Source organism: Pinus tabuliformis, chromosome 9, assembly GCF_031772625.1.
Source record: "Pinus tabuliformis cultivar Carrire ecotype Pingquan chromosome 9, CPIR1, whole genome shotgun sequence".
In the NCBI taxonomy this organism is placed as follows: Eukaryota; Viridiplantae; Streptophyta; class Pinopsida; order Pinales; family Pinaceae; genus Pinus; species Pinus tabuliformis.
In genome coordinates, this window is record NC_142307.1 from 872,077,208 (window position 1) to 872,104,432 (window position 27,225).

Here is a 27,225-nt window from a genome sequence, read left to right on the forward strand (position 1 = left end):
CACCCAATGCTACAACCCAGGAAACTCTACCAACGGGGAGCCCAATGCTACAACTCGGGGAACTCTGCCAGCAGGGAGCCCAATGCTACAACTTGGGAAACTTTGGTAGTGGGGAGCCCAATGCTACAACTCGGGAAACTTTGGTAGTGGGGAGCCCAATGCTACAACTCGAGAAACTCTGCCCTGGAAACTTTTTTGATCTTCCCAACATGACCCTTAAGAGTCAGTGGTAGAACAACTGCATCTCTAGCTTGAGTGGGATGCCACTTACCATAAATGGTAAGGATCATGCCTAACTCAAGCAGTCAACACCCATTGGCCATATGGGTGGGAAAGACAAATGCCAACTGGAGTATATTCTATCAAATCTAGAGGTCCCTCAACCCCAGGAGCTCTACAACTCAATTCCTCACCCTAGGAGTTCAGACAAGGGGGAAGAGCTAACTCAGTGTCCACAATCGGCTCAGATCCTTACCCAGGAGGGTCACATCCATTAATCCATGCTTCTCTCTGAAGATTAGAAACATATCAAAGTGCTTATATCCGATATCGACTTAAACAATTCACTGAAGAGTTTTGAGCAACAGTCCTTTGTTTTCCTATTCATACATGACATCAAATCAAATATTATGTTAGAGCAAATACATGTCATAAAAAGAATACCTTATTCATCCTTTCTTCCTCTCACAAAGGCAACGACCACAACAACACTGTCTCAATACGTGAAGATATCCTTGTCCTAGCTATATACGAGATTCTCTGCCAATCAGATCTCACCCTTGTTGTCACAAAATGTCACTGTTGTATCCAAGATCTGTTCACACAGTTCTCCAAAGAGATTTCTCCACCAAACTGCCTCACAGCTAGCCATGCTAGCAACAATATACTCTGCCTCGGTCGTGCTTAAAGCCACAGACTTTTGTTTCCTACTCATCCAAGATATCATCACAAATCCCATGCTAAAGCAACACCTAGATTTTCTCTTCCTATTAATAATGTTTCTTGCCTAGTCATCATCGGTGTATTCATGCAGTCTCACATCTTTGAAAGTAGTGCATCATACCAAAATCCTTCATCTTGAACTCAAAGACCAGCTCCCTCTTACGCTCCATCCTTAAAGGCTCACTACCTGTCAAGAATAGATCATGAATATATAAAACCAAAATCAAAGTCATACCTTGAACCACCTTGAAGTAGAGAGTGGAGTCAGCACTGCTTCTTGTGAATCCAAGCTTCATCAAGTAACTATCAATGCTGGCATACCAACCTCGAGGATCTTGCTTCAAACCATAAAATGCTTTCTTCAACCTGCAAACATGAGTTTTTCTGTCATTTACATCAAATCCCAACAGTTGCTCAACATATACTTCTTCCTGTAGAATGCCATGAAGAAATGTTGTCTTTACATCTATCACAAATAATAATAGGTGTTGGGATCTCTTCAAGAGTCTCTCCCTCTGAATGAGACCCCTTTTCAATCATCATCAATTAAGACATCATCCTTCTATCGTAATATTGTCATGCAAAAAAATTATCAGATCACTGAGTCAAACTATATCAGGTTCACAGACATATATACATCATAGTTATGAAAAATCATAAGCAGTTGCTTCATTATCACATATGAACGTGTCATCAATCATCATTAAAAATTAGTGTCACAAAATTAGGACAAGTGAATCTTCATACTTCAAGGATCATAATCACAACGTCACTTCTTTATCACATTACTAAACCATAAAGTCAAGGCATCTAGCTCAAGAAGATAATTAGAAGATCTATTATCATCAGGGTTACCACATAGCAAAAATCAATGTTTCTAGCTTGCTTTATAAAATCAAGAAATCCACCATGTTTAATAAATGTAAGATACTTACTAAATAGCAATACATCACATGAACCAAAAATCAAACTCACTTTCATATGCATGCATGAGTCATTTATGAAGGTGATATTCTCATCATACCTTAGGGCTTAACTTGCCACCCAATATTGCGGCTAAATCATAACACTGAAACAATATACCATACATACCTTGTAATATTCAGATACCTTTGCAACTTGTAGCACTTATTTGTCATTTCTAGATTTTATTCTACTTTGTCAATTTTGCAAAGACTTTCATCAAGTACCTCTTCCTGTTCTAGCACCAGCTCTCCTCTTTCTGTACTAGCTCTCTTTTCTTGCGCCTTAGATGATCCTCAAGAAGGATTTGCTTATCACATCTCATCTTTAACGAAAAGTGACCATCTCCCTCTTGAGCTAGCCTTGAAAAGTTATGACTGTCCATTATCCATAGGTTTTCAATCTTCTTCATCAGCAACCAGGTCTAATTGAGACTAACACATCTAGGGTTACACTGAATCTGTCTCAAGTGCTATAACAACTTCTCACTAAGGTTTCAAAACTCAAGCCTTTATCATACTCCAGGGTTTATTCCAAACCCTAACCTCAAGATAACCATCAAACCCTAATAACCAGATTGCCTAGGGTTTCCTTCAAACTCTATGATTCTTTTAGGTCTCTACCATCTTCACTTGATTCCATCAATGGTGTCTTGACATAAATTTTCTTCATCCCAACTCTGATACCATGTTAATTTTTCTTCGAGCAATATTGTTATTTGCTTTAGATAATTGCATTAAATCATTTACATCATATTCACTCCATAACATTTAAACATTGTTAGTAATTATATAGAAAGAACAATATCATTATCAATGCAGTGGAACATAAAGGAATAATAGAAGAAAAACATTCCCACATAGAGACACCAAGATTGGTCGGAGACAAGGACAAAACCCCACAAGGGGGAAAACCATTTCAAATTCTTGTTCTTATTAGGTTGTCATAAAATGTTCAGCAAAGAGAGAGTACAATGATCCAATTCTTCAATAACAAAACTTTCTAGCAAAATCAACTAAACAATATCCAAGAGATGAGCCCAACAATTATATTGATCAGAGTAACATTCAAGCCTATGATCAATTGTTCAAAATTACGATCAGCTATTCAAAACTGCGGTCAACTGTCACCAGAAACCCTAAGTCTCGGGCCATAGGTTCCTGATCGAAACTACACCAATGGGTAGGAGTCCGAAGAAGACAAAATACCTCGATGTCGGCTCTTCGCCACCTGGGGCGGTAGTACGTTCCAAGGGTTGGGCTGTTCGCCCATTAAAGCGGTACGTGAGCTGGGTTCAGAACGTGGCCGCATGGAGGAAATGATCATGTGTGCGGCTGAAGTGTTCCAGTCGCATAGAGAGGCTTGTATGCGTGCGGCTACAACCAAGAATTTCCTGTGACAACCTTGCGACTGTAAACCAAAACCCTAATCTGCACGTGTGAGCTTCAAACCTTGCAATTTCGGACTTGTAAGAACTAATCTCCACGAACCACTTCAAACATGTGCGAGCAAAACCAAAGAAGAGAGAAGAAGGAGATGCTTAATGATTATCTCCAAATGAGGGTCACTTGACTTGTATTTACACTCATCCAAGGGTGTCCAATTTCCTTTCAAGGTTGACCTCTCCTTTTGTGCACATATGGGTTTCCATAATAAAATTATATTTTTCCTCAATCAAATTAAATTCTACCAAGGGCTAGGAGAGGTCTTTCTTAATGAGGTAGGTTGTCCAATGGAAAAAATTTGTCCGTCAAGTACCAAATTAACACTTATAATCTTATAAATAATATTTCATAAATTTATAAATAATATCAAATGGGTATGAAGATAATGGAATACATTTGAAAATCATGTTAAAAAAAACAAAAATATGCAGATTTTAGTAATTGAAAACTCCACAGTTAAGAGCGCTTGAGCTAGAGGCGATCTGGGATGGGTGACCTCCCGAGAAGTCTTGGTTACCGAGTGCAAGCCCCGGAAGTGATGATTGATGCTATGTGATTTATTTCACTAGTTTCAATCCCACTTCTTCACCCCTGTGAGCATCACCCGATGCAATGAGTGCTAAGTGGAGCATTACCCGATGCAACGAGTGCTAAGTGGACTATTCAAAAATCATGAGAAATTGAGTGCTAAGTGGACTATTCAAAAATCATGAGAAATTAGTTAGTTACGATTACCTCTCATCGAAATGGCCTCTCATGGAAATGGTCATAGATGAATGACTTTCTTAAAGCAGTTGAATCCCAAAAAAGGATATCTAACATAATGCCCTACTAAAGACCCTCAATACTTAAATACATAAGAGTGAAGGGAGCTCTACTTGAATGGTTCATCAAGCACAATACAAGGTTTTGCAAATGGGGTAGCAAGCTAAGTGGGCTTGATTGTGGGGAAAACTCCACAATAAAGTGCGCTTGGGCCAGAGGCGATTTGGGACAGGTGACCTCCCAGGAAGTCCTGGTTACCGGGTGCAAGCCCCGGAAGTGATGATTGACGCTATCTGACTCATTTCACTAGTTTCAATCCCACTTCTTCACCCTTGTGAGCATCACCCAATGTGCTAAGTGGACTATTCAAAAATCATGAGAAATTACCAATGCAATGAGTGCTAAGTGGACTATATGATTGATGCTATATGATTCATTTCACTCATTTCAATCCCAAGTGGACTATTCAAAAATCATGAGAAATTACCAATGCAATGAGTGCTAAGTGGACTATTAAAAAATTATGAAAAATTAGCCAATTACAACTACCTCTCATGAAAATGATCATAGATGAATGACTTTCTTAACACACTTAAATCCCAAAAAATGATATCTAATTTTTTATTTTATATATTTTAATAAACATTAATTTATAAAATAATATGATTACAGTCAGATAAATTACTTATAATTTACCAGCAATGTTAATGAAAATATAATGTATCTATCTCAGGTTGATTTGATATGTGATATTAATTAACGCAGATCTAATATTTAATTTAAAAATAAAAAATAACAGTTAAATATAGGTCAGATATATAGTGTCCCTACTTATAAATTAAAATTAATTTAATATAAAATTTAGATATACACGGTAATATATATCATACTGTGAATGAAATGAAATGCGTAACATCAGTACATATATTAAATGCTGTTTTGTTTGTTTGATTTGAACGAATAAAATCCAAATAGAAATCATAAAATAATATGCCTCAGCTATCATAAACAGGGAAAATGACTAAGAAGCATTTAAAGGTAGCCAAAAAATGCATGCATTCAACTCAGTGTTTTCAGTTGCAAGAGCAAAAAGTAAGTAAATAGCTCATAGTGCATGGCTACAAACTTTGACTGTAGGGAAAAAATAATTCTTTAAGGGGACTCTGAATTGGAAATAGCTTTTCTTGGAGGGTACCTTGGATTGTAAAATTTGTATAATCGAAGAAATATGTTTTTTATAAACGAAACCAAAAATATTCACACTTGCAAAATTTATTAAAGGATGTATAAACAGTGGCACCTTGACAATTTGATATTTTATTTTTCAACCCTTTAGATTGAGCCAGCCAAGGTCAATATACTTGCAAAAGTTATGCAAATTTATTAAAGGATGCAAATTTATTAAAGGATGCATATACTATTAGAAAACAGTTGCACCTTGACAATTTGATATTTTATTCTTCAACCCTTTAGATTGAGACAGCCAAGGTCAATTTCTCACCTGGAGGCTGCCCTCTGTTTCTTTTGTGATCACGCTGCATTCATCCCAGAAGGCTCTACAACTGATCCTGTGGAGGGCGATCCTCTGCTGACCCAGGATTCAATCATAATCTGCGTATGAAGATGCTGATCAGCGGGAGCAAGATGGCCTGCGCGTGCCACAACGACATGGCTGAGATTCGAGTGGGAGCGGACGTACCCAGCCAGCTTGGTGGACACTTTCCAAACACTTCTTTCGGAAGCCAGAAAGTCGTCCAATCCCTCCCAATCCAGAACAGAAATCCAGCTTTCGGTGGAGACAACGCCATCCTCGAGGTCGAATTGGCCATTATACAACAGGACTGGCCTCCGCCGTACCAGGGCTTCCACCTTCCACTTAGCGCTCTTCATCACGTCGTCGCCCAATCTGTCGGCCACCGACCCATTGCAGGCCACCCATTTGATATGGCCATCCACCTTAAGGGCTTCTTTGACAGCAGGCTGATTGACGAACAAGGAGAGGTATTTGGTTCCATTCTCGGAGGTGTAATAGGGAACCGTCCTCCTGATGTCGTACAGAGTGGCCACGCCTGAAATGTTCTTCAGGTGTTTGACAACACGACTTCTGGCAATGTGGGCATGATGCCATTCATGCTGGCAGGTGAGGTTCACTGCCTCCTGCTGCAGAGCTTCGAGGTGCAGCTTTTCTTGAGCATCGATAAGCCCCACGGCGTATGCAACAGAGGCGTGAGATTGCACCTGCACGACGGGGTGGACCAATCCATCGCCGATGGCCAGTCCATCCAGTCGCAATGGCAATACCCCATTATTGTCCAGCTGGTTGAGCATGTACAAGCTCAGAGAAGGAACAAACTTTCCCGCGTAGCTCTCGCCCGTTACATAGAATGGGCGTTTGCGAAACAGGGGATTCAGGGCGAAAAACGCCTGTAGGGCAGCATACAAGTCCTTGGCAACCTCGTCCTCGTTGGTAGGAATGTCTTCCATGGAGGGGGCAATGCTGAAGCCGCTTCCAACAGGATTGTCCAAGAACAGTAGCCCAAACACACGATTCCAAGGCGCAGGATTCCGATTCAAACCGAGATCTGGGCTGTCACTGGCTATCCAGGGCCCTAATTCGTAGAAATTTCCGATCATGTCAGAGCAGCCTGGACCTCCTTGCAAGTACAGAAGAATCGGAGTATCAGACAGCTGTTTTTTAGGGGAGATGGCCTCGTAGTATGCATAGAACATCCGAGCGCCGCTCTTTCCTTCTATATCCAGATACCCAGATTCAGTCGGCAGTGCCTCTTTGGGAAACGCTCCAGTTTCCATGCCCACCACCGCCGCCACATCCCAGAATATTATTGTTATGAATTGCACAGCCACCACAGCTGCTACTGCAACTGCAATGAAATTTCTACCGCGCAGCTTCATCGTCAAGCAGCACAGTCTGTTTACCTGCCTGCCTTCTATCAACTTTCAAACCCTGATTAAACCCTTGGCAAGTTGACAGTCTGTGGGAGATGCATCAATCATGTTCAGTCTATAATCAATAGAACCGTGGATAGGAGCTCCCCTCCAAGAAAGAGAATACCAGCGGCATTAATATAGGATTCAAGAGCCGGCCCTATTCTACACTGTCTATGAGCGCATAAAAAGTTTTCGGTGGTCAATGCCCAGGGAAAAGTCACGGATGTCTGCTCCATGGGCAACCTTTAGATACTCTCTTGGAATCGTAGCCCATGGTGGTTGTTTTTTTCCCTGGTAGTCCACTCGAATTTCCAGTTAAAAACATGGGAATATTTGACAGTCAAAGACTCTTAAGCTATCCACATTTAGGGTACATTGAATCAGAGGAGCCGTGCAGTTTATTCATTGTGATTCAGAAATATTATTTGGAAATATTTGACAGTCAAAGACTGTTAAGATATCCACGTTTACGAGTCATTGAATCAGACGAGCCGTGCAGTTTATCCATTGTGATTCAGAAATATCATTTGGAAATATTTGACGCTCAAAGTCAAAGACTCTTAAAGAGTCGTAAGGATCCACAATTACGATTCATTAAATCAGAGGAGCCGTGCAGTTGTATCCACAATTACGATTCATTAAATCAGAGGAGCCGTGCAGTTTATCATTTGGAAATATTTAACCGTCTTAAGATATCCACGTTTAAGGTTCATTGAATCAGAGGAGCCCGACGTTTAAGGTTCATTGAATCAGAGGAGCCGTGATATCTGTATTCACATAAGGATCCCAGCTGAAGCAGCCACATATTACATTATATACATATCTGTATTCACATATTACATTATATGCATATCTGTACAATGGGAACCATACAATATTTAACCGTCTTAAGATATCCACGTCATTGAATCATCTGTATTCACATATTACATTATATGCATATCTGTACAATGGGAACCATACAATATTTAACCGTCTTAAGATATCCACGTCATTGAATCATCTGTATTCACATATTACATTATATGCATATCTGTACAATGGGAACCATACAATATTTAACCGTCTTAAGATATCCACGTCATTGAATCAGAAGAGCCGTGAAGTGTTTTCGGGGAAGGTTCCCAGCTGAAGAAGCCACATATTACATTATATACATATCTATATTCACATATTACATTATATACATATCTGTACAATAGGAACCATACAATCTGTTGCATGACAGCAACCCACATGAGTCAATCTATTGCATGACAGCAACCCACCTGAGTCAAACAAATGTTGCGCGCAGGGAACCCATCATGTCTAGCGTGAATCGAACCCGGGTGGGGAGGGCATTAGTGCACCGTCCCAACCACCCGGGACAACACGCGATTTTATGCATTGTGATTTAGAAATATCATATGTCAACCCAATTACATTGACGTGTGTGCATTTCAATAAATCAAACCGTAAGCCAATGCAGGGAATGTAATTAGCAATTGTACGTACGGAGAGGTGTAAAGGAATCTTAATAGGAGTGGGGAATGTGGAAGGAAATTGTCTCTTTGTGCAAGGGAAAGAACGTTTTAATTTCCAAACCTCAGGAACTATTCTTGCAATCAAAAGGGGTCGTGTTAAGGGAGATGTTTTATTATGTGGAAGGCGAGCAAGCAATCGTAATAGTGATGTGGTTAGGGTGCTATAAGTGTGTAACTTGTATTTAAGTGCTTACTATCAGAGTGACTAGATGAATTTGAAGAAATTATTAGCCCAAAGATGAAGCACATAAATAATCAATAGTGAGGTAAGCAAACACACACGAGGACTTACATAGGGGTTCTTGATTCTCACTTATATGCATCATTGTGAAATGCGTTATATGACATACTTGTAAGTGGTGCAACCATGAATTTGTGCATATATATTTTTCTTTTTATGGGTGGAACTATGAAAAGGATCATAAAATGCTTCTCTATCGATGGTCCATCATCATAACGGACAAGCATTCTATGGAATCCGTTACTATGAGTTAGCCACTATAGACATTGTCATACACACACATGATGGTGTTTTGAAAGCTCCTTTTATAAATGATTCAAAGCCTCCATCTCTCATCAAGGGTTCAATGTTCTTGGAGAACTTAATTTCGCCCCATTCTTCCTATTATCTTTATTTTGCGGTTGGAGATTAAGGTTTTGCTTGAAATATCGTTGCCAAATCTCATGCCCACTTCATTTGCCAAATCAATTAGAATCAATGTGATATCATTATCTAACTTTTTTCCTGATCCTCTTTTTTGGAGGCTTTTTTCTGTGTGTTGATTTTGAATAGTTTCTCTCTTCCCTAGATTTTCATCCAAAGTTTTGTTGAAATAATCACTAAGTCAATGCAATACCATTAGCTACCCCTTCATTTGGGTTTCATAATTCCCTCCAAAAAAAATTACAAGTTTTCCTTTGCCATCTTCAACATTTTTGGTTGTCTCAACCTCATATGTTTACATTTATGCTTTTCACTTCTTCATAATTGTATGAAATAAAGTGGCATTTTCTTTGCTATTGTCTTTTAAATATATTTCTCTTATTGCATTACTCTTCATTGAACTATGGATACTATTCCTTTATTGAAGGTTTTAGCTTTATAATTTCCCCTTATTATTTTGAATCTAATCTATTAACTTTCCACATAGATCTAGTTTTTCATTTATGAATTGAAGATTTGACGAACACTATGCATACAACAATAAAATAATAAATGTTATGTATATTGGAATATACATTTTTGGATCTAAAGCATATGCTCTATAGGTTAAGTTGAAATACAAACCATTGATATGAAATGTTGAAATCAGTACTATTGGATTTGAAATGTTGAGATATATGCTATTATACAATATATATTTTACGCATAGTTTTTTTTTTTTTTTTGATATCTAGCTGAATCAGCAACAACAGTGGTATCGTATTCGTGTTACACGGGGTCGAATCCCACCGGCTGCTACTATAACAGCTAGGAGGAATCGCCCAGCCCGTAAGGAACGGCCCCTCAGGGTAAGATGAGACTTGAACCCATGACCTGCACAGCAGCATGAACGACTTAGTAGACCATTCGCTGACCATGAGACCAAACCCTTGCGGGCTCATTTTACACGTAGTTTAACTCGTCTCTATTTTTGTCATTTTTCTAGAATAGTTTCCAATTAATTTTGGATGAAATCCAACAAGGATTTGTTGAAATGGCAAGTTTGAGATTTGTAATTTCCGCAATCTGAGTGGTGTTGTTGAGGTTTCTAAGGGCATTGAATCCATTTATGCATTTTAAACAATAAAAAAATACAATCTCGCCAAAGTTTGTATCATTGGATTATGATGTAAAAAAACAAAGCATAGAATAATTAAGTGATGGTTATATGCGTAACCTAACATATAATTTTTTATTTATTTTATTGCATTTAAATAAAAATAAATATGGCTCAATTGACACAACATTTTTTTACTTTACTACAATGTGTAGACAAGTATCTCATATGCGCAGAAAATATTTGAAGGCGGTATTAAGGCACGACGAGGGATTCTTCGCTGAAAAGGTATGTTGGTTTGTCTCTCTTTTAACGAATTTGTCATGTTCCCACTCTTCAGGATCTTGTTTTTTTTCTCACTCCATGATTTTTGTCTCTTTTAAACCTAAAAATTAGTTTTACTAATTCTCCTATCCATCTTCAGATACCCTGCTTCATCGTGAATATGTCTATGTTCGTGGGGACTTATTTTGCGAGATTATACTTGACATGGAGATTAGCAATGTGTCATTTCCTTTCGTGATCTTCCTGATCATTTCAGGATTACTGTATGGATGGATTTTGGTGGGGACTTCTCTCAAGTTGAAGGAAGCCTATAACGTAGCTAGAAATATGTGGTAGTGACTACAATCACCCTAAATTTTTTTGACTTAGCTTCGTTTTGGAGCTTGCCTACCAACCATCCCAGCAATATGTCTTGCACTGTCAAGTACAGGAGCTTCATTGGTTTTTCAACAGCTTGCCAGCTTGTGCATGATTGCTTGCTTCACTCCCCTCACAGGCTGCCACTTTGGACTTGGTCCAGCTACTGGCTTAGCAACTCCCTCAGAAAATTGCGCAATTCTAGAGGGGAACCAGCCTTCCCTCCAGAAATTGCGCAAATCTGACTGGCAGTCTACTAGGCTCAAAAATTGTGGAACCCTGTCTAGCAACCTTCCTTTGGAAAATGCGCAATCTACCCCAGCAGTGCAGCTCGACCCAGAAATTGCGCAATTTTGGGTAGCTGTCAGCTGCTCCTCCCAAAAATTGCTCTATCCCTCTGGATAGCTAGCCCAGATTCCTCCCAGAAATTGCGGCAAAAATCCCTCTCAGTCAAGCAGGTTGTTGCATGTGCCTTCATGTTGACCGGTTCCCTCTGGGACCGAGAAAACTTAACTTGCATGCATGGGCTACATTTTCCCGAAATAGAAAAAAGCAACATGCAAAAAGCACCCCTAGATTTTAGGGATCTACTTTTAACAGTTGGAGGTTACATGCAAAGATCGTTTTAGAAAATTTCCTCCAAGTATCGCTTTTTCCTATATTTGTGGCATGCGCGTCATGAGTTTCAAACTTATTTATTCGACACTTCAAAGCTCATTCTTCACATCAATCTTGGAGCTCTCACATCCCACAAAACATGCAGGAGTCTTTGGCACATCCAACTCAGCTATTTCTGGGTAAGTCCTCTTTACTTGTCTTTTGCAGCGTCTTTGTCGCTTTTTGTGCTTTGGCTTGTGTGAGTGTTGTATGCTTGATTTCTGTGTACACTTGTTGTCGTTTGCATGCATGTTAGCCTGTACAAGCACCGTTTCAGTTTTCATTTGCATCTCACTGATGTCACATGCATGACACTGTTTTGCACGAACAGTCGTCGATTCGGCGACTCGTTTTACACACATGCATGTTGTTCCGTTTTCGAAATCTTGCATTCACTGTTTTCATGCACAATCATTCACTCCTGCTTACACTCAGTATCACCATGCATTCACATCTTCATTTTCTTTCAGTTGCCCATCGGCGAGTCTGGGCAACCTTGGCCCGGACTTTGCCTTACTCAGACAGCATTGCGCAAGTCTGAGAGGGAAGGATATGCCTTCCTCCCAGAAAATGTGCAAATCTCTTGATCCCCTTTTTTACTCCTTAATTTGTGTTCATTACTAAAGTCAATTGATAAGTCAATATTTGATCCCCTATCTACTGCCTATTCTAACTCAAGTTATCTCTTAGATGGATATTCTTATGTTGGTTGTTGCCACATGGAGGCTCTCTAAATTTCTCTAAAATTTAATTTATTAATCTTATTTTAATTCACCATCCTCTTCTCTTAATTAAGTTTAATTGTTTTAGGATTAATATTTATCCTTACATTTATGTCTCTCTTTCCCCTTTTTACCTAATTAAATTACATTATCTACCTAATATTTTCCAACATGGGAAGGGTAGAGTTTTTAAGGTAAAATATTTTATTTCTTCCTATGATCCTCTTAACCCAAGTTTTATTCTTGATTTAATTACCTCGGTTTCTAACATCATTTACCCTTGATGTGAATTTACCTGGTTTTTCATATCTTGATTATATTTATTAATTTATTTATTTTTAATGATTCCAAGGGTGCCAAGTTTGGTCGTGCCCTTCAAGAACTTCCCTTGAAGTTCCAAGGGTGTCACGCCTAACAGTTTATTTGTGATCCCAAGGGTGCCAAGTTGGTCGTGGCCTTCAAGAAATTTCCTTGAAGTTCCAAGGGTGTCGCGCCACTTGCTCTTCAAGCATTCAGTGGCTACGAGGGGAATGTATAGGTGCAATGACAAAGACCACTATCATCTCTTATGTTGCATGCTATAGTGAGACTAATGGTGTCAGGGATCAAGGAATCTGCCTTGATGCGCGCCCCCCGGTAAAATCCTCATGAGCAACCCAACTTTGGGACCTGCCCTCATGACATCATAATCTTCAAGGAAAAGGTGTTTCAGCAAAGGTGTTTACTCAATACCATGGTCCAAAACCACGTAGAACCAATACCTTGGACCTAATACCTGGGGTCAATACCTCAGACGAAATACCATGGACCAAATACCACGGACTCAAAACATAGTTTTCCAACATGTACGCGCCTTTCTTTGCGTGAAAGTGCGTGAGTACGATATACGCGCCTTTGTATACAGTGAACCTGCGTGTATACACTACTTGGTATATAGCGAACCTGTGTATATACGCAACTTGGTATATAATGAACCTGCGTGTGTACACGACTTGGTATATAGTGAACCTGCGTATGTACGTGACTTGGTATATAGTGAACCTGCGTATATATTTTTCTTTCTTCATTCTTTGTAGTCTGATCATCAATTCTTTGCTACTGACCCGCTGCACTATGATCTGTCATCTGTGTGAGTTGCCATCAAGGACAACACTTGTATCATAATGCCAACAAAATTTTGCTCAAATAATTTGCAAACCTTTCCATATGACGTTAAGAAATTTGTTCATCATTAAGGTTTGTTGATTTGTTAATTTCATGTGCAAGTTAGACAACTTTCTTAAAGCCTTTTTTTTTACTAGGTTGTGTTTAGGCTGGGGCCAGCGAACATGTTGCATGCAAGAATGATCTGTCCAGCAGCACGATGTTGTCATCAGAATTGTGTGTGACTTGATTGAGTCTTGACATTTTGTGAGGCAGTGTCACTCCACAACTGTTTTCCACTTTCCTGAGAACCCATGGACATTGAACCCCACACAAACTAATTAGTCTACACCTCATCGGTAAACTAGTTATTTATAAAAAGTTTGTTAGCATGGTTGTAACAGCCCAAACTAAACATGTAATTAATTAGATTAATCAAGCAATTTATAATCAACATGCAATTATCAACTAATTAACATCAAAGTTCAAAACTATAAGTAGAGAAACTGACCTGTGATTTCAGTTGAAGTCTGCTAACTGCAACAAAGTTTTGGGGACGACTCTCCACCCAACTGTAGGCTCAATTGAACAAAATCTTGCTACAATTGACCACCCCCAAGCCCTCAATCAACATACTACTGCCAGGGAATCCTTTGTCTTAGAACACTATTCTCCCAAAAGAATGAATGATAGAATCTTGGAATGATAGAATGCCTCTCATCTTCCTCACCATCTATTAAATAGAGCAACATTAGAAGGGGAAACACATGCACACACTCCATGTGTCAACATGCAACTTTACTGCTTTCTTGTTTTATTCTTTTGTTTTTACTTTTTGATAATTTTACTGATTTTTACTATTTTTCTTGTTTTATATACTTTTGTTTTTACTTTTTGATAGCTTTACTGATTTTTAATATTTTTCTATTTATTCTTATTTATATTTATTTAAAGCATGTAATTAATTTATTATTATTTATTATTTATTGTTTATTATTTATTTAATATTTAATATTTATTTTTATTTATTATTTTTATTATTTATTATTAAGGGACATTACATTTATTTTATTATTTATTACTTCATGTAATAGTGCCGGCACCCTCTGCTGAACTAGTATAACCAGCAGGCATCGAAAGTTTCACAACACCCTGGAAATCCCAAGGAATCTCTGTCCTTTTTTCCACTTTCGGAATCAGGCATAAGCCTCCTCGGTTTGTATCCTAGTCCAAGGCTTGCGCCTGACTCAGAACTCATCTGCCCCAAGGCAGACATCCGGTACGGTACTTAATGACTCCGGGCATCTCGCAAGGCTGGCCCACTCCCTCCACAACTACTAAGGCGCACAGCCCCAGACATCGAAGTCCTTACACCCCCACCAGACTCCGGCATCCCAATCCAATAACAGGCACCTAACCTAGAATATCAGGCACTAGGTCTCCTCAAGATGGTCCCATAGCCCTTCAAGAGCTATCCATCAAGAGCTACACAAGACAAAGGAACCACTGGCATATGTAGTGTTGATTGAGTTTGTCCCTAGCCCATATGGTGTTACTTATTCTCCCTCGCATGTATGGGCTCACACGAGATCATCAAATAAATCAACCCTCATGACCCATTTGTGGAGTCTTGTCAATCATCACACCAAGAATTGCAACAAATGCATTAGCTATACCATCATAGTATCATAGAAAATAATCCACATGCCAAGTCTTGCATGTCATCATGAGAACATTCATCATTGTTAATCGCAACATTATGAATAATAATGAACTACATGCTCCTACATGTCATAAATTTGTATGCAACTATCACATGCTTTACCTTATGAAATACCATCATAAGTTAACATCAACATATTTGCATCAAAGACATATCATGACTTCACATAATAAATGAACCACATGTCAATAAACCTCATATTATAGAATCATAATTCCTATGCCATTTTATGCATATCATATGAGTATTCAACATTAAATACCTATCATCACATAGTAAATGAATATGTCAATATAGCTTGACATAACATCATAATCATAAGGATACATCATCACTATAAGAACCACATGTGCATCATTATATCACGAATCCTCATGTAACATTATAAACTAAACTGAAATCATATTCTATGATTTAGATGTATCATAAAGTTTAAACAATAAAACATGATTTAGATGCTCCATAAAAGTATCTGTCTTAGCTAAGTAAGCACTCCTAATTAGTTCACCAAACATTTTAATCAAGTAAATAAGGAAAGTCATTAAGAATAACATCTGCATCTTCCCAGGTAGCTGACCCTGGGCTATATTGGTCCCATTGGACCTTGACTTGCTCAAACTCACGGTTTCTAAGTCGACAAACACGACGGTCCAGTATACAGAATGGTTCGACTTGAAGGACTCCCTCCTCGGAAACCTACAATTTTTCAAATTTCAGAACATGGGATGGGTTAGGTACATATTTTCTAAGCATAAAAACATGAAACACATTATGCATCCTTCTTAGATGGAATGGCAGCTCGAGCTTATAAGCAACTGGTCCAATCCTTGACATTCCAAGGAGTAGGCCAAGTCATTATAGTTTCAATCTCACTGTAATCCACTGCAATGCCTTTCCCACTAATGGTATGGCCTAGATATTGAATTTCTTTCTCAAAGAAGGAACATTTAGTAAGTTTCCCATATAGCTTATGTTCTCTAAGGCATTGAAGTACCAATCTCAAGTGTTCTAGATGCTCCTTCTCATTTGGGAATAAATGAGGATGTCATCCAAGAACACTTGAACAAAGCGGTCCAGATATTTTCGGAAGACACTATTCATCAAGTTCATGAAGGCTGTCGGGGCATTAGTCAAACCAAATGGCATAACAATAAACTCATAGTGTCCATATCACATTCTGAATGCCGTCTTAGGTATGTCTTCCTCCTTGATTCTTAGTTGATGATAACCTGACCGTAAGTCTATCTTGGAAAATATTGAAGCTCCTTTTAGTTGGTCAAAGAGGTCATCTATTCGAGGCATGGGGTACCTGTTCTGAATGGTGGCCTTGTTTAGATCTCGGTAATCAATACATAACCTAAGAGTTCCATCCTTCTTCTTTACAAAGATCATTGGTGCACCCCAAGGTGACACACTGGGTCGGATAAAACCTTGATCAAGAAGTTATTTAAGCTATATACTCAACTCATTAAGCTCTGGGACAGTCATTCGATAAGGTGTTTTGGATATGGGTTCTATTTTTGGTTTCAAAGTTATGGAGAAATCGATTTCTTGAACTGGAGGCAAACCTGGTAGCTCTGGAGGGAATACATCTGCAAATTCGGAAAGTAGTGGGTGCAACTTATCCGAGGACTTCTCATCGGTAGGAACCATCTCTACCGCATAAATCTTGCACCCTTTCCTCATACACTTATTAACTTTCTTGGCTGATATGAGGCGCAACGTAACATCACGTCTAATGCCTTTTATTACTTTGGTTTCTCCCTGGTCATTTTTTAAGAGAACTGTCTTATTATAGCAATCCAGTATAGCTTGATGAGATTCAAGCCAATCCATTCCTACAATTAAGTCATAAGTCCCTAGAGTCGTGCTATACAGGTTCATCTTGGTATCACACCCCCCAATGTTAACACTGCAATCTCTTACCATTGACCCTACTGATTGCTGAGAGCCTGATGCCATTTCTACCATTCTAAAGTTACTTTGCTCATGAGCTGTCAATCCACATCTAAGTATTGTTGAAGGAGAAATAAAACTATCAGTGGCACCTGGATCAATTAACACAGATAGAGGGATGTTATTGATCATACCTGCGGACTCCACCATTCTGGCTTGGTGCTCAACCTGGTGATGGTTTGTGGCTGCATGAATTCGGTGTGGGTTTTGTGGTCTTCCTCCTTTTGCTTTGTGTCTCTGTTGTTTAATCTCGGTTTGATACCTTGGACAATCCCTTCTGTAATGTGGACCTCCACATTGCCAACATTCTACTTGTTCTTGATTCTTACGTTGTACCTATCCTTGGTCACTAAATCCTCTACCCCCACTGTTAGTGTTTCTCAAGTAGGACTAACCCCTACGTCCTCCTGGAGGCAGTCGAGAAGTTGCACTAGCGATCTAAGAAACATTGTTTTGTCTTCCTTGGAATCTATATGGCTTCCCCCTGGTCTATTTACCCTCATTGTGGGATGTTCCTTCCCTGTATTTTCATCAACCACCATACGCTTTTTCATATTTATCGTCTTCAGGACTTGTTTGGCTAAACTAGTAGTCGCTTCCATAGTGGTGGGTTTCCACATGGCGACTTCTGCTCGGACCAAGGGATCGAGTCCATGCAAGAATCTTTCAACTTGATGTTTATCATCAGCCATATAGTCCATGTGATGGACCAACGCATAGAATTTAGCTTCATAGTCCTCGATAGATCTATCATTCTGTCACACTTCATGGAAAGCACATACTTGTTGGTGTTTATACTCCTCTGATAGGTACCTAGTTCAGAAGGCTTCCTCAAACATTTCCCAAGTGACTTGCAATGGGGTGACTTGCATCTTTGTTTCTTCATTTACCCACCATAATAGAGCATCTCCTTTTAGTAGACTCATTGATATTTGGGCCTTTTCCCTTGAAGTGTATGCCTTAAAACTAAGTGCTCTTTTGACACCAATTACCCACGCTTCTACTTTTGAACCCCCCTCTTGTCCCGTAAACTTTGGTAATTTGGATTTTTGGACTTCTTTCATAATATCGAGGGTTGTTTGTCCATCTCTGGCATTGAATTGAGAATTTAGGTCTTGCCTCTGTTTTTGTTCCAACTCCCTTCCTTTACCTTGATCATTTCCTTGATCTTGTCCTTGGCTTGTGACCCAATCCTTAAAGATATTTGTCATTTCCCCAAGGGAATGTAATATAGCTTGCTCAGCTGGGGTTCCAATCTCTGTAGTGGCGAGAGGTGGGGTTTCCACCTCAGGGTTGCATTGGGTTTGCCTTCGATGTTTAGGAGCCATGATCTCCCCTGTGTTTAATCAAGTTGAAATTTACATTACTTCCTTACTTATGTGCCAAAAGCTAAAATAAATCTAGAATATACCCTGATTTTAGAATATGCAATTAGCTACATCAACATATTCAACACACAATTTATTTTCTATTCATCCAAATTCATTTATTACAATACTTAAACCATAAATTATCAATAACCACTAATTTTATAGTATTATACCATAGAAAACATGCGTTGGAAGGTAATAATGATGTCTGAATAAAACTTAGAGAGTTGTCTCAACATAAAATCAAAATTCGAATGAATAAAGCTTAATAATATTGGTGGCATTATAGGATGGAGATTATTGTTTTAAGAAGGTACTTGAATCTTGAAAAGAAAATTTATTCACCACTGTCTTTTGAAATTATATGTCACACCATTCACATATAAATTTGATGGACCATCCCAATATTAAGTCTACAGATTCATGACCTTTATGTGCTAGGATAAATTGAAATTTTGCCCTGTAGAGTGAAATATTTTGAGGATCTGTTTAAGCAATCATAACTTTATGTTAGAAGAAAGATGTTATTTCAAAAAAATTAAATGAATTGTCTTTCACAAAATAAAATAAATTATTATAACAAATTTATTGAATGTATCTCAAGATTCTTATGGCCATTAAATGATTATTCTAAGGGGCTTTACGAAATGAAAAAATAAATTAATTGACAGTTAGCCATATCAAACAACCAAAGATAGATTCCAACAGAAACACACCATAAACAAGAAGAGACACCGCCACCCGACCCAAAACCGGATCGGATAACTAGGAAGGTTATCCCTCCCCAAAACATAAAATAAAATCATTTTATTAATTATATGGCCTGCCTGCAAGCGCACTGCGAAGGCAACACCATATCAAACCCTAACAAAGCTTTAATGGCTACCGGGTTTTACATTCATCAATTACCTTTTTACTTCTAAACAAAAACTTCTTTAAGAGTGAGGATTCAAAATCGAATCCAATCCCCGTCCTTTGAAACGTACTATACAAAATTTTCCATCAATTTACCACTGCAGATTTCGAGATCTCGAAAAATAAATGTCCAATATTTTACCATGACAATGCTCTCTAATCCTCTTGAAGATCAAATCCGAACCCTGCATTAAATAAACCGCATCCAAATATAGCGGTAAACTTTCACGTGTCTTTATTTCTAGATTATCCCTTCATATACCGTCATCACATGGAAAAAGGCTTCTAGCCCCTATGATTTCGATTGCAAGTACCAAATGCCCAGTTCTCCAGAAAAAAGGCATTTATGAGCGATAATAACAACATAAATATTGATAATAGTTAAATAATTCCAATACAATTTCAAACAGAAAGTTTGAAATAATATAATAATATATTTGAAAAATAATGAAATAATTTTAACATAATTTAACGAAAGTTTGAAATAGTTACACATTAGAAATTTACATTAACTAAACTATCCCTAATTTTCTGATATCTCAAAACAAAGATTCTCATCTTATAGATAAGGTCTTTAATTAACGCTTACTTTAATTGTAATATGTAATTGAATAAAAATAATCAATAGCGAGTTCATGTAGTGCTGGAACGGGAGGCGCTCTGTGACATGGCCTAACGGAGACCTGCATGAACGGGGTTGCAGGCCGGTTACGGCCCTGTAGCCTCCCCCGACCCCGTACTCTTTACTTGGTCCTTGTGCCTAGGGTTATTTTTTACTTTTCTCTCCGCTCGGTTGATCATCCCACCTTCCTCCCTCAGTCTTGTTTTTACCCTCTTTGTTTTCACCCCGTTTCAGGGTTTCACCCATTTTCGAACGGCGCTAGGGTTCTGCAGCTACGCCGACAGCTAACGGCTGGAAACAGTCGCTATCCTCCCGCCTGCGCGACCTGGCTGGGCTACTTCTGCTCCACATCTCCAGCTTTGTACAACCCTAACGGTCTTTCCTTACTGTCGGTGCCGGTCCCTGGCGGTTACCTGGATTCGAGGTAGTTTCAAGCAGCTGGCGACATGGATATTGACGAGGTGGATTACTCGGACTCCCTGCTGGCAGAAGGCTCCATCTGGCGATCCACGTTCTCGACTTCTGGAGGTATGTACAGTGAAAGTTTGTCCGCCAGCTTTGAGGACCTTACACAGACGACTGATCCGTCTCTTCCCACCTCTCTGCTCCCTGGTGATCCCTCCTCCTGGGCCACTTTTTCTGCTCCATCCCCGGCTTCCCTTGGATTCCTTGCGGATTGCTTTCAATCCTCCCCTACCGACGCTGGTCCTTCTCTTCAGCCGGGGCTTCCCCCCCTTCCCAATCTACCTGCTGACCCTCTGGAGATCCCTGCTCCCGCTGACCCTATACCCCCCTGCTCCCCCTGCCTCCTCTGGAAGCTACAATGCTATCCCCCCTCTCCCAGAGGCCTTTCCTCCCCCCCTCTCGAACCCTATCCCCCCCCGATCTCTCCCCCGGCAGGATCCAGGGCACCTGAAAACCCTAGCCGCATGTCCTCCCGCCCTTTGAAGAAGCAACGCTGCTTTAAATCCAGATCTGAGGACGTCATCCTGAGACTTGAAGAAGACATACAGTGGGGAGATGCTATGGATTTAGCAGACAGAGTACTTGTAGGTCGCATACGGGGCAGGCATTTCTCAGCGGAAAAACTGAAGACCTGGGCCACGGAGATTTGGGGCCAATATCTGGCGGAAATCCCCTCTGTCCAGACTTTCGTGCGAGGCTGGTTCGCACTGAGGTTCGCAAGGGCGGACCACACGAGCTGGGTACTGTCATCTTTCTGGCATTTTGAAAAAGCTCTGGTACTCCTCAAACGATGGACGCCCCTTTTCGACCCGGAGATGGAACAGATTGGGGTCGGGCCAGTCTGGGTCAAACTACCGGGCCTGCCTCTACAGTATTGGTCCGAGGACATCTTCAGGAGAATAGGGAACTCTTTGGGCACCTTCATGGAATCTGACAAATCTTCTCTCTCGACGGGGATGATGGCGTATGGCAGGGTTCTTGTTCATCTAGATACCAGAGGAGGCTTGCCAGAACACATCACCATACAGTGGAAATCCTCCTCAAGGAAGCAGAAGCTTGACTACGAAGGAATCCCTTATCGATGCAGAAGATGCCATCAAGTGGGACACCTCCACAAAGACTGCCCCCTCCTCCAAAAAGTCCAGCAGGCTCCCATAATACAGGACCAGCCCACTACTGAAGGTCTACCTGACCCACCGGCAGCGGCAGCACCTAGAATGGAGCACAATATAACCTCTGACACGGTGGAAGCGCCACCTGCACCTCGGCAAAAGAAGCAAGGAACGATCCCGATCCGGCCTCCATCTCCTCCTCTGACGCGCTCAAAGGCTGCAAAAGGAGTCGTCTTCTCATCGGGTACGTCTCTTCCTTTATCAGACTCTGCTTCGCTTCTTTCTTCTTTGAGTTTATCACTCCCCTCCCACTTGCCCCCCCCCCTCGATCCGGATTCCCCTCCCCCCTCTTCCCCGTCGGCACTCGACCTGGTTAAGGTCTCCCGTCCGCCTCTTCCCCCTTCACGCTCACTTTATATGACTTGCCCCATCCCACAGCCTTCGGGCTTATCTGCCTCCTGCTCCCTCCCTTCTATCCCTCCCCTCTCCTTTCATTCGCCCTCCCCCTCGGTAAACTCCACACCGAGGTACTCCACCCGCTCGATCACCAAGCAGAAAGAGCTGGACGCCATTGGGCTGTCTGCGGGGCCTCTCATCCTCTCGCCCAAGCAGGGAAGAGGCAGACCTTCCTCCTTCCACAAGGCTCAGAAACAAGCTGGGGACGATGTCATCCAGGGCAAACAGCACACCATTGAAAGGGTACTTAGAGCAAAGGACACCCTCCCCCATCCCCCTCCATGAAGATTTTATCTTTCAACTGTAGAGGGCTGGCCAGCCCAGAGAAAAAATTGGCCCTGAAGCGACTCTTATTCTCTGAACCGGTTGACATCATCTTTTTACAAGAAACTCTATGCAAAGCAGACTCGGCCACCTCCATCCTCGGCTCTTGGATGCCAGGATGGTCTTTCTACGCCATAGATGTCTCAGGACGCTCTGGGGGTATAGCTATTGGCTTCAAGAACTGCTCCATCAATCTGAAGAATATCTGGGGTGGAGGGGGCTTCTTGGGGGCGGACATATACTCCAAGGACCTGGAGGAGGATCTAAGAATCATAAATGTCTATGGGCCTTGCCTCAACAGGGAAATCTTCTGGCGAAATCTTCTCAGCTCCCCTCTCCTCCTAGCCGAGAATACAATTATAGGAGGAGATTTGAACTTCTCTATGGGCTTCTCAGAATCCTGGGGACATATGGCGCAGATCGACCCGCTTTCTGATTTCTTCGAGCAGCTGCTTGAGGATCATCACTGGATCGATATCCCCTCGGCTAAGATACAACACACATGGAAGAACAACCGAACTGGTGAACAAAGCCTAGCCAGGAGGCTGGACCGCTTTATTATCAAGGAGGCTTTCCACAGTAATCACCCCAGATCCAGGCAATGGGTTGGCAGTGGAGGGATATCGGATCACAGACCTATTTTTCTCGAAGTTGGAGAAAGGCAACAGAAACACAAGGCCCCTTTCAAGTTCAATTCCACTTGGCTCCGGGACCCCTCCTATATTAAACTAATATCCGATTTCTGGAAATCACATCCGATCCCCGAGGAAGAAGACCCAGCTACTTGCTTTGTAAGAAACCTCTCTGAAATCAAGGTGCTATCCAGAGAATGGGCTCACAAGAAAAGGCAACAGGATGACCTAACGATCTCCCAAGCAGAGCAAGCAATTGCAGACCTAGAATCCCAATCGGAGGGAACCTACATCTCCCCGGAACAGAAAGCCATGTATGAAGGCCTTATCAATCAGAGATCACAAGTTCTCAGAGACCGAGAGGCAAGCTGGAGATTAAGAAGTAGAGCCATCTGGCTCAAGGAAGGGGACGAGAATACAAAGTTTTTCCACCGGTTTGCAAATGGACGGAAAGCGATCAACACTATCTGGGAGCTGCAAAATGAACAGGGCCAACAGGTCCACACCTCCAGAGAACTTGCCTACCTAGCCTCCTCACACTTCAGGAACATATACAGGGCCCCGAGAGAAGCAAGTTTGCTAGAGATCATGAGAGTGGCCGAGCTCTTCCCCAGGTTCGTGGATGACGAGGAAGCAGCTGAGCTCACTAAAGATATTACATTGGGAGAGCTGGAAGCCACCATTCGGGGTTTCCAAAGAGACAAAAGCCCGGGACCTGATGGCTGGTCCATCGAATTCTATCTAGCCTTCTTTGAGCTTCTGGGCCAGGACCTCCTTAAAGTGATCAATCATTGCAGCCTCTCAGGAAAAATCCCCTCGGCCATCAAAGCCACCTTCATTGCTCTCATCCCCAAATCCGATAAGCCAGCTTCTTTCAATGATTTTAGGCCAATCTCGCTCTGCAATTGCCTATATAAGATCATGGCCAAAATCCTTGCGAACAGGCTCAAGCCCATCCTATCAGCCCATATCTCCCCTGAACAATTTGCTTTCCTCCATCGCCGCCAGATCCATGAAGCTATTGGTACTGCACAAGAACTTCTCCACTCAATGCAGAGCAAGAATTTGAAAGGAATGATCCTTAAGGTAGATCTCTCAAAATCTTTCGATCGGGCAAACCTGCTCTACATCCGAATGCTTCTCACCCACCTGGGTTTTCCCTATATGTTCATCAAGAGGATTATGAGCTGTATTTCTGATGTGCCGTAAAGTGTCCTACTTAATGGTTCCCTCACTCCTTTCTTCTCTGCTGAAAGAGGTCTTCGGCAGGGATGCCCCCTATCCCCTTTGCTATTTCTCCTTATCATGGAAGGGCTTAGCAGACTGATAGCGTCAAAACACAGGAGGGGCAGGATTAATGGGATAAAAATCACGGAAAATTGCTCTCTCACTCACCTCCTGTTTGTGGATGATGTGCTCATCTTCTTAAACGGCAGTTTGGCCGACACCTCAGCCTTACAACTTGTTTTTGACCTATTTCAGAAGGCTACAGGAATGATTATAAATGTTCATAAATCCACCCTCACAGCAACTGGTTGCTCGCAACATGAGGTCATCTACATAAAAAACCGGTTCCCTTTCCAATTACACCCGATGGAGGAAGGGCTGAAATATCTTGGCTTTCGAGTGAAACACGGGGGATACAAAATTGCTGACTGGATATGGCTTATTGCAAAGGTGGAGAAGAGATTAAATGTGTGGTATAACAGATATCTCACCAGGGCTGGGAGACTCACCCTTATAAAAGCTGTGCTGGAAGCAACCCCTGTATACTGGATGTCATTGGCTTGGATACCAAGAGGAATCCTAACCAGACTCCAAAAGATATGCTGCAGATTCCTATGGAAGGGGAACAAACAGGGGAACCTCTTTGCCTGGGTAAAATGGGACACCATAGCGAGGCCCAAGAAATGGGGAGGATGGGGCATAAAAAGAGTGGATTTTTTCGCAAAAGCTCTGGCAGCAAAGCTAGGATGGCAACTAATCACATCCCATAGCCTCTGGACAACAGTAGTAGTGGAAAAATATATTGCCCCGGAAAGCATCTTCAGTTGGATTCGCAGGGAACACAGGGGAAGCGGAAGACACTCAAACATATGGAAAGTTGTTCTCAATTCCCTCCCCCTCATTCGGGAAGGTCTAACTTGGAGAATACATCAGGGGAACGCAGTCCGCATAGGAGTAGACCCCTGGATAGGATGTGGCAATGCCCATCGACTTCCAGCACAGCTAACGGCTTATCTTATGGACCAAGGTGTCTCTCATATAGCACATATTGCAGACCTAGAAAACTCCACTTTTCTCCAACAGGCCTGGAAGACAGCACTAGATCTCCACATTCCGGAACAGTGGCGGCATGAATGGGAGAACTACACAGAAGCCCTCACACAAGCACACATCAGGATAACGGAAGAAGAAGATGAGATAGTTTGGGCACTTGCAAAAAATGGTTCATACACTCCTAAGGAAGGTTACCAAAAGCTCATGCGACAATTTCAGCCAGAAAATGCTCAGCAGTGGTGGAAAGCTATATGGCATCTCAAAGCAGCTCCCAGATCGCGTATGCTTATGTGGGCCATCCTTTTCAACAAAATTCCCACAGGCTCAAATTTGAAAAAACGATCCTTCCATGGGCCTTTCTGGTGCCATTTATGTAGGTGCAATGAGGAAGACACTGAACACCTTTTTCTGTCCTGCCCTGTAGTCATTGAACAATGGTCCCTCCTTTCTTCTCAATCCCCCTCCCTCAAACAATGGCAAGGACAGTCAATTATTGAAGCCTGGCTGAATTGGCTAGAGAATCACTCGGGCAAAGATAGGAACATCCCCCTCCTCATGTGCTGGGCTATCTGGACGGCGAGGAATCGAGCAATTTTTGACCAAAAAATCCCATCCTGGCCATCCATCAGATCACACATCCTTGCTGATTTCGCACTCCTCCCTGATGACCCCCCACAGGCCCCTCCTCGATCCATTTCCCCGGAACACATCGACAAATCTTACCCCTGGGCCTATTTTGATGGCTCAGCACAAGCGGATGGCTGTGGGGGAGGAGCCCTCCTCTTCCTTAGGGAAGATCACTGCTTCAAATTACAAATATACCTGGGAAGGGGCACAAATAATTACGCCGAGCTTTCCACTGCCAAACACCTTATCCACTTTGCACTTGGAAAACGTTGCACAAAACTTCAACTGTTTGGAGACTCAAAACTTGTCTGCAACTGGCTCAACAGAAAATCTATCTGCACTGTTTTTTCTTTGAGACATATTCTGGATGAGACACACAGGCTTATAGCAGCTTTTGAAAAATTTGATTGTTATCATATTTACAGGGAGCGCAACACAAGGGCGGACCTCCTATCAAAGCAGGCAACACAAAGGCAAGAAGAAGATTGGTTAATACAAGAAGAAGTGGATGGAATTTTCCATCAACACTATCACAGGCCTTTTGTAGATCTACATGCTCAAAGGGAGATATAGCTATGAAGATGGTCCCATACTATCCACACTGTGTTTTTGTTTGTTTTTGACCCACGGGGGTTTTTTTCTACAAGGCAGCGGTGATGCAGCTGCTGTAAACAACTGATAAGTTTTTCATTATAGACACTTTTTCATGATACTACAGGTCTGGGGTTCTTAGTTATTTTCCAGTTTTATACTCTAAAGTCTCCCTGCGTGGAGCACATTCACATGTTTATCTCTGTTTATATGATACAACATCCATATGAGACCAGTAAACTCCCTGCGTGGAGGCAAAATCTGGTATTTTTGTGCTACTTGTACATGGTTGCAACAAACTGTGTTTATTTTGCTACTATCCGGGAGGCAGCCAGCCTCATTATGCATATGCTTAGACATCTACAGAATGTAATTTCTTTGATCTAATAGAAATTACGACTTTTTCTACGGGGAAAAAAAATAATCAATAGCACAATGTGATTAACTCTTTTAAATTAAATTTATTAGTCTGTCGTAATAAGCAGCACTCATATTGCCTAATAAAAAAACAACTTCAATGTTATATTTAAAACACAAAACATAATCACATGAAAAGCAATGATTTTTATTTATTTATACTTAAGAAAGAAAAAAAAATACCATATTCTTATCATATTATTCTCATACTACAGGATACTTAT

At 41.1% G+C, this 27,225-nt stretch overlaps 1 protein-coding gene and 2 pseudogenes across 3 annotated transcripts in view; all 3 read right to left on the minus strand.

Moving 5' to 3' along the window:
• Nucleotides 1–27,225, minus strand: part of LOC149151555 (serine carboxypeptidase-like 50 pseudogene) — a 185,618-nt pseudogene that overhangs the window by 41,920 nt on the left and 116,473 nt on the right. The window contains exon 1 of one of the 2 annotated variants that reach the window (XR_016262507.1): nt 1,178–1,911. The exons of the other annotated variant lie outside the window; for it this stretch is intronic. The product of XR_016262507.1 is annotated as a serine carboxypeptidase-like 50 pseudogene, transcript variant X4 (transcript). Of the gene's footprint in view, nt 1–1,177; nt 1,912–27,225 lie in introns of those variants that run through there. 2 annotated transcript variants of the gene reach the window in all.
• Nucleotides 5,370–7,808, minus strand: LOC149151556 (serine carboxypeptidase-like 50 pseudogene; annotated as a pseudogene).
• Nucleotides 16,687–17,196, minus strand: LOC149151557 (uncharacterized). The gene has a single exon (XM_089443197.1). It carries the CDS (start codon nt 17,194–17,196, stop codon nt 16,687–16,689), a length of 510 nt encoding a protein of 169 aa, XP_089299323.1.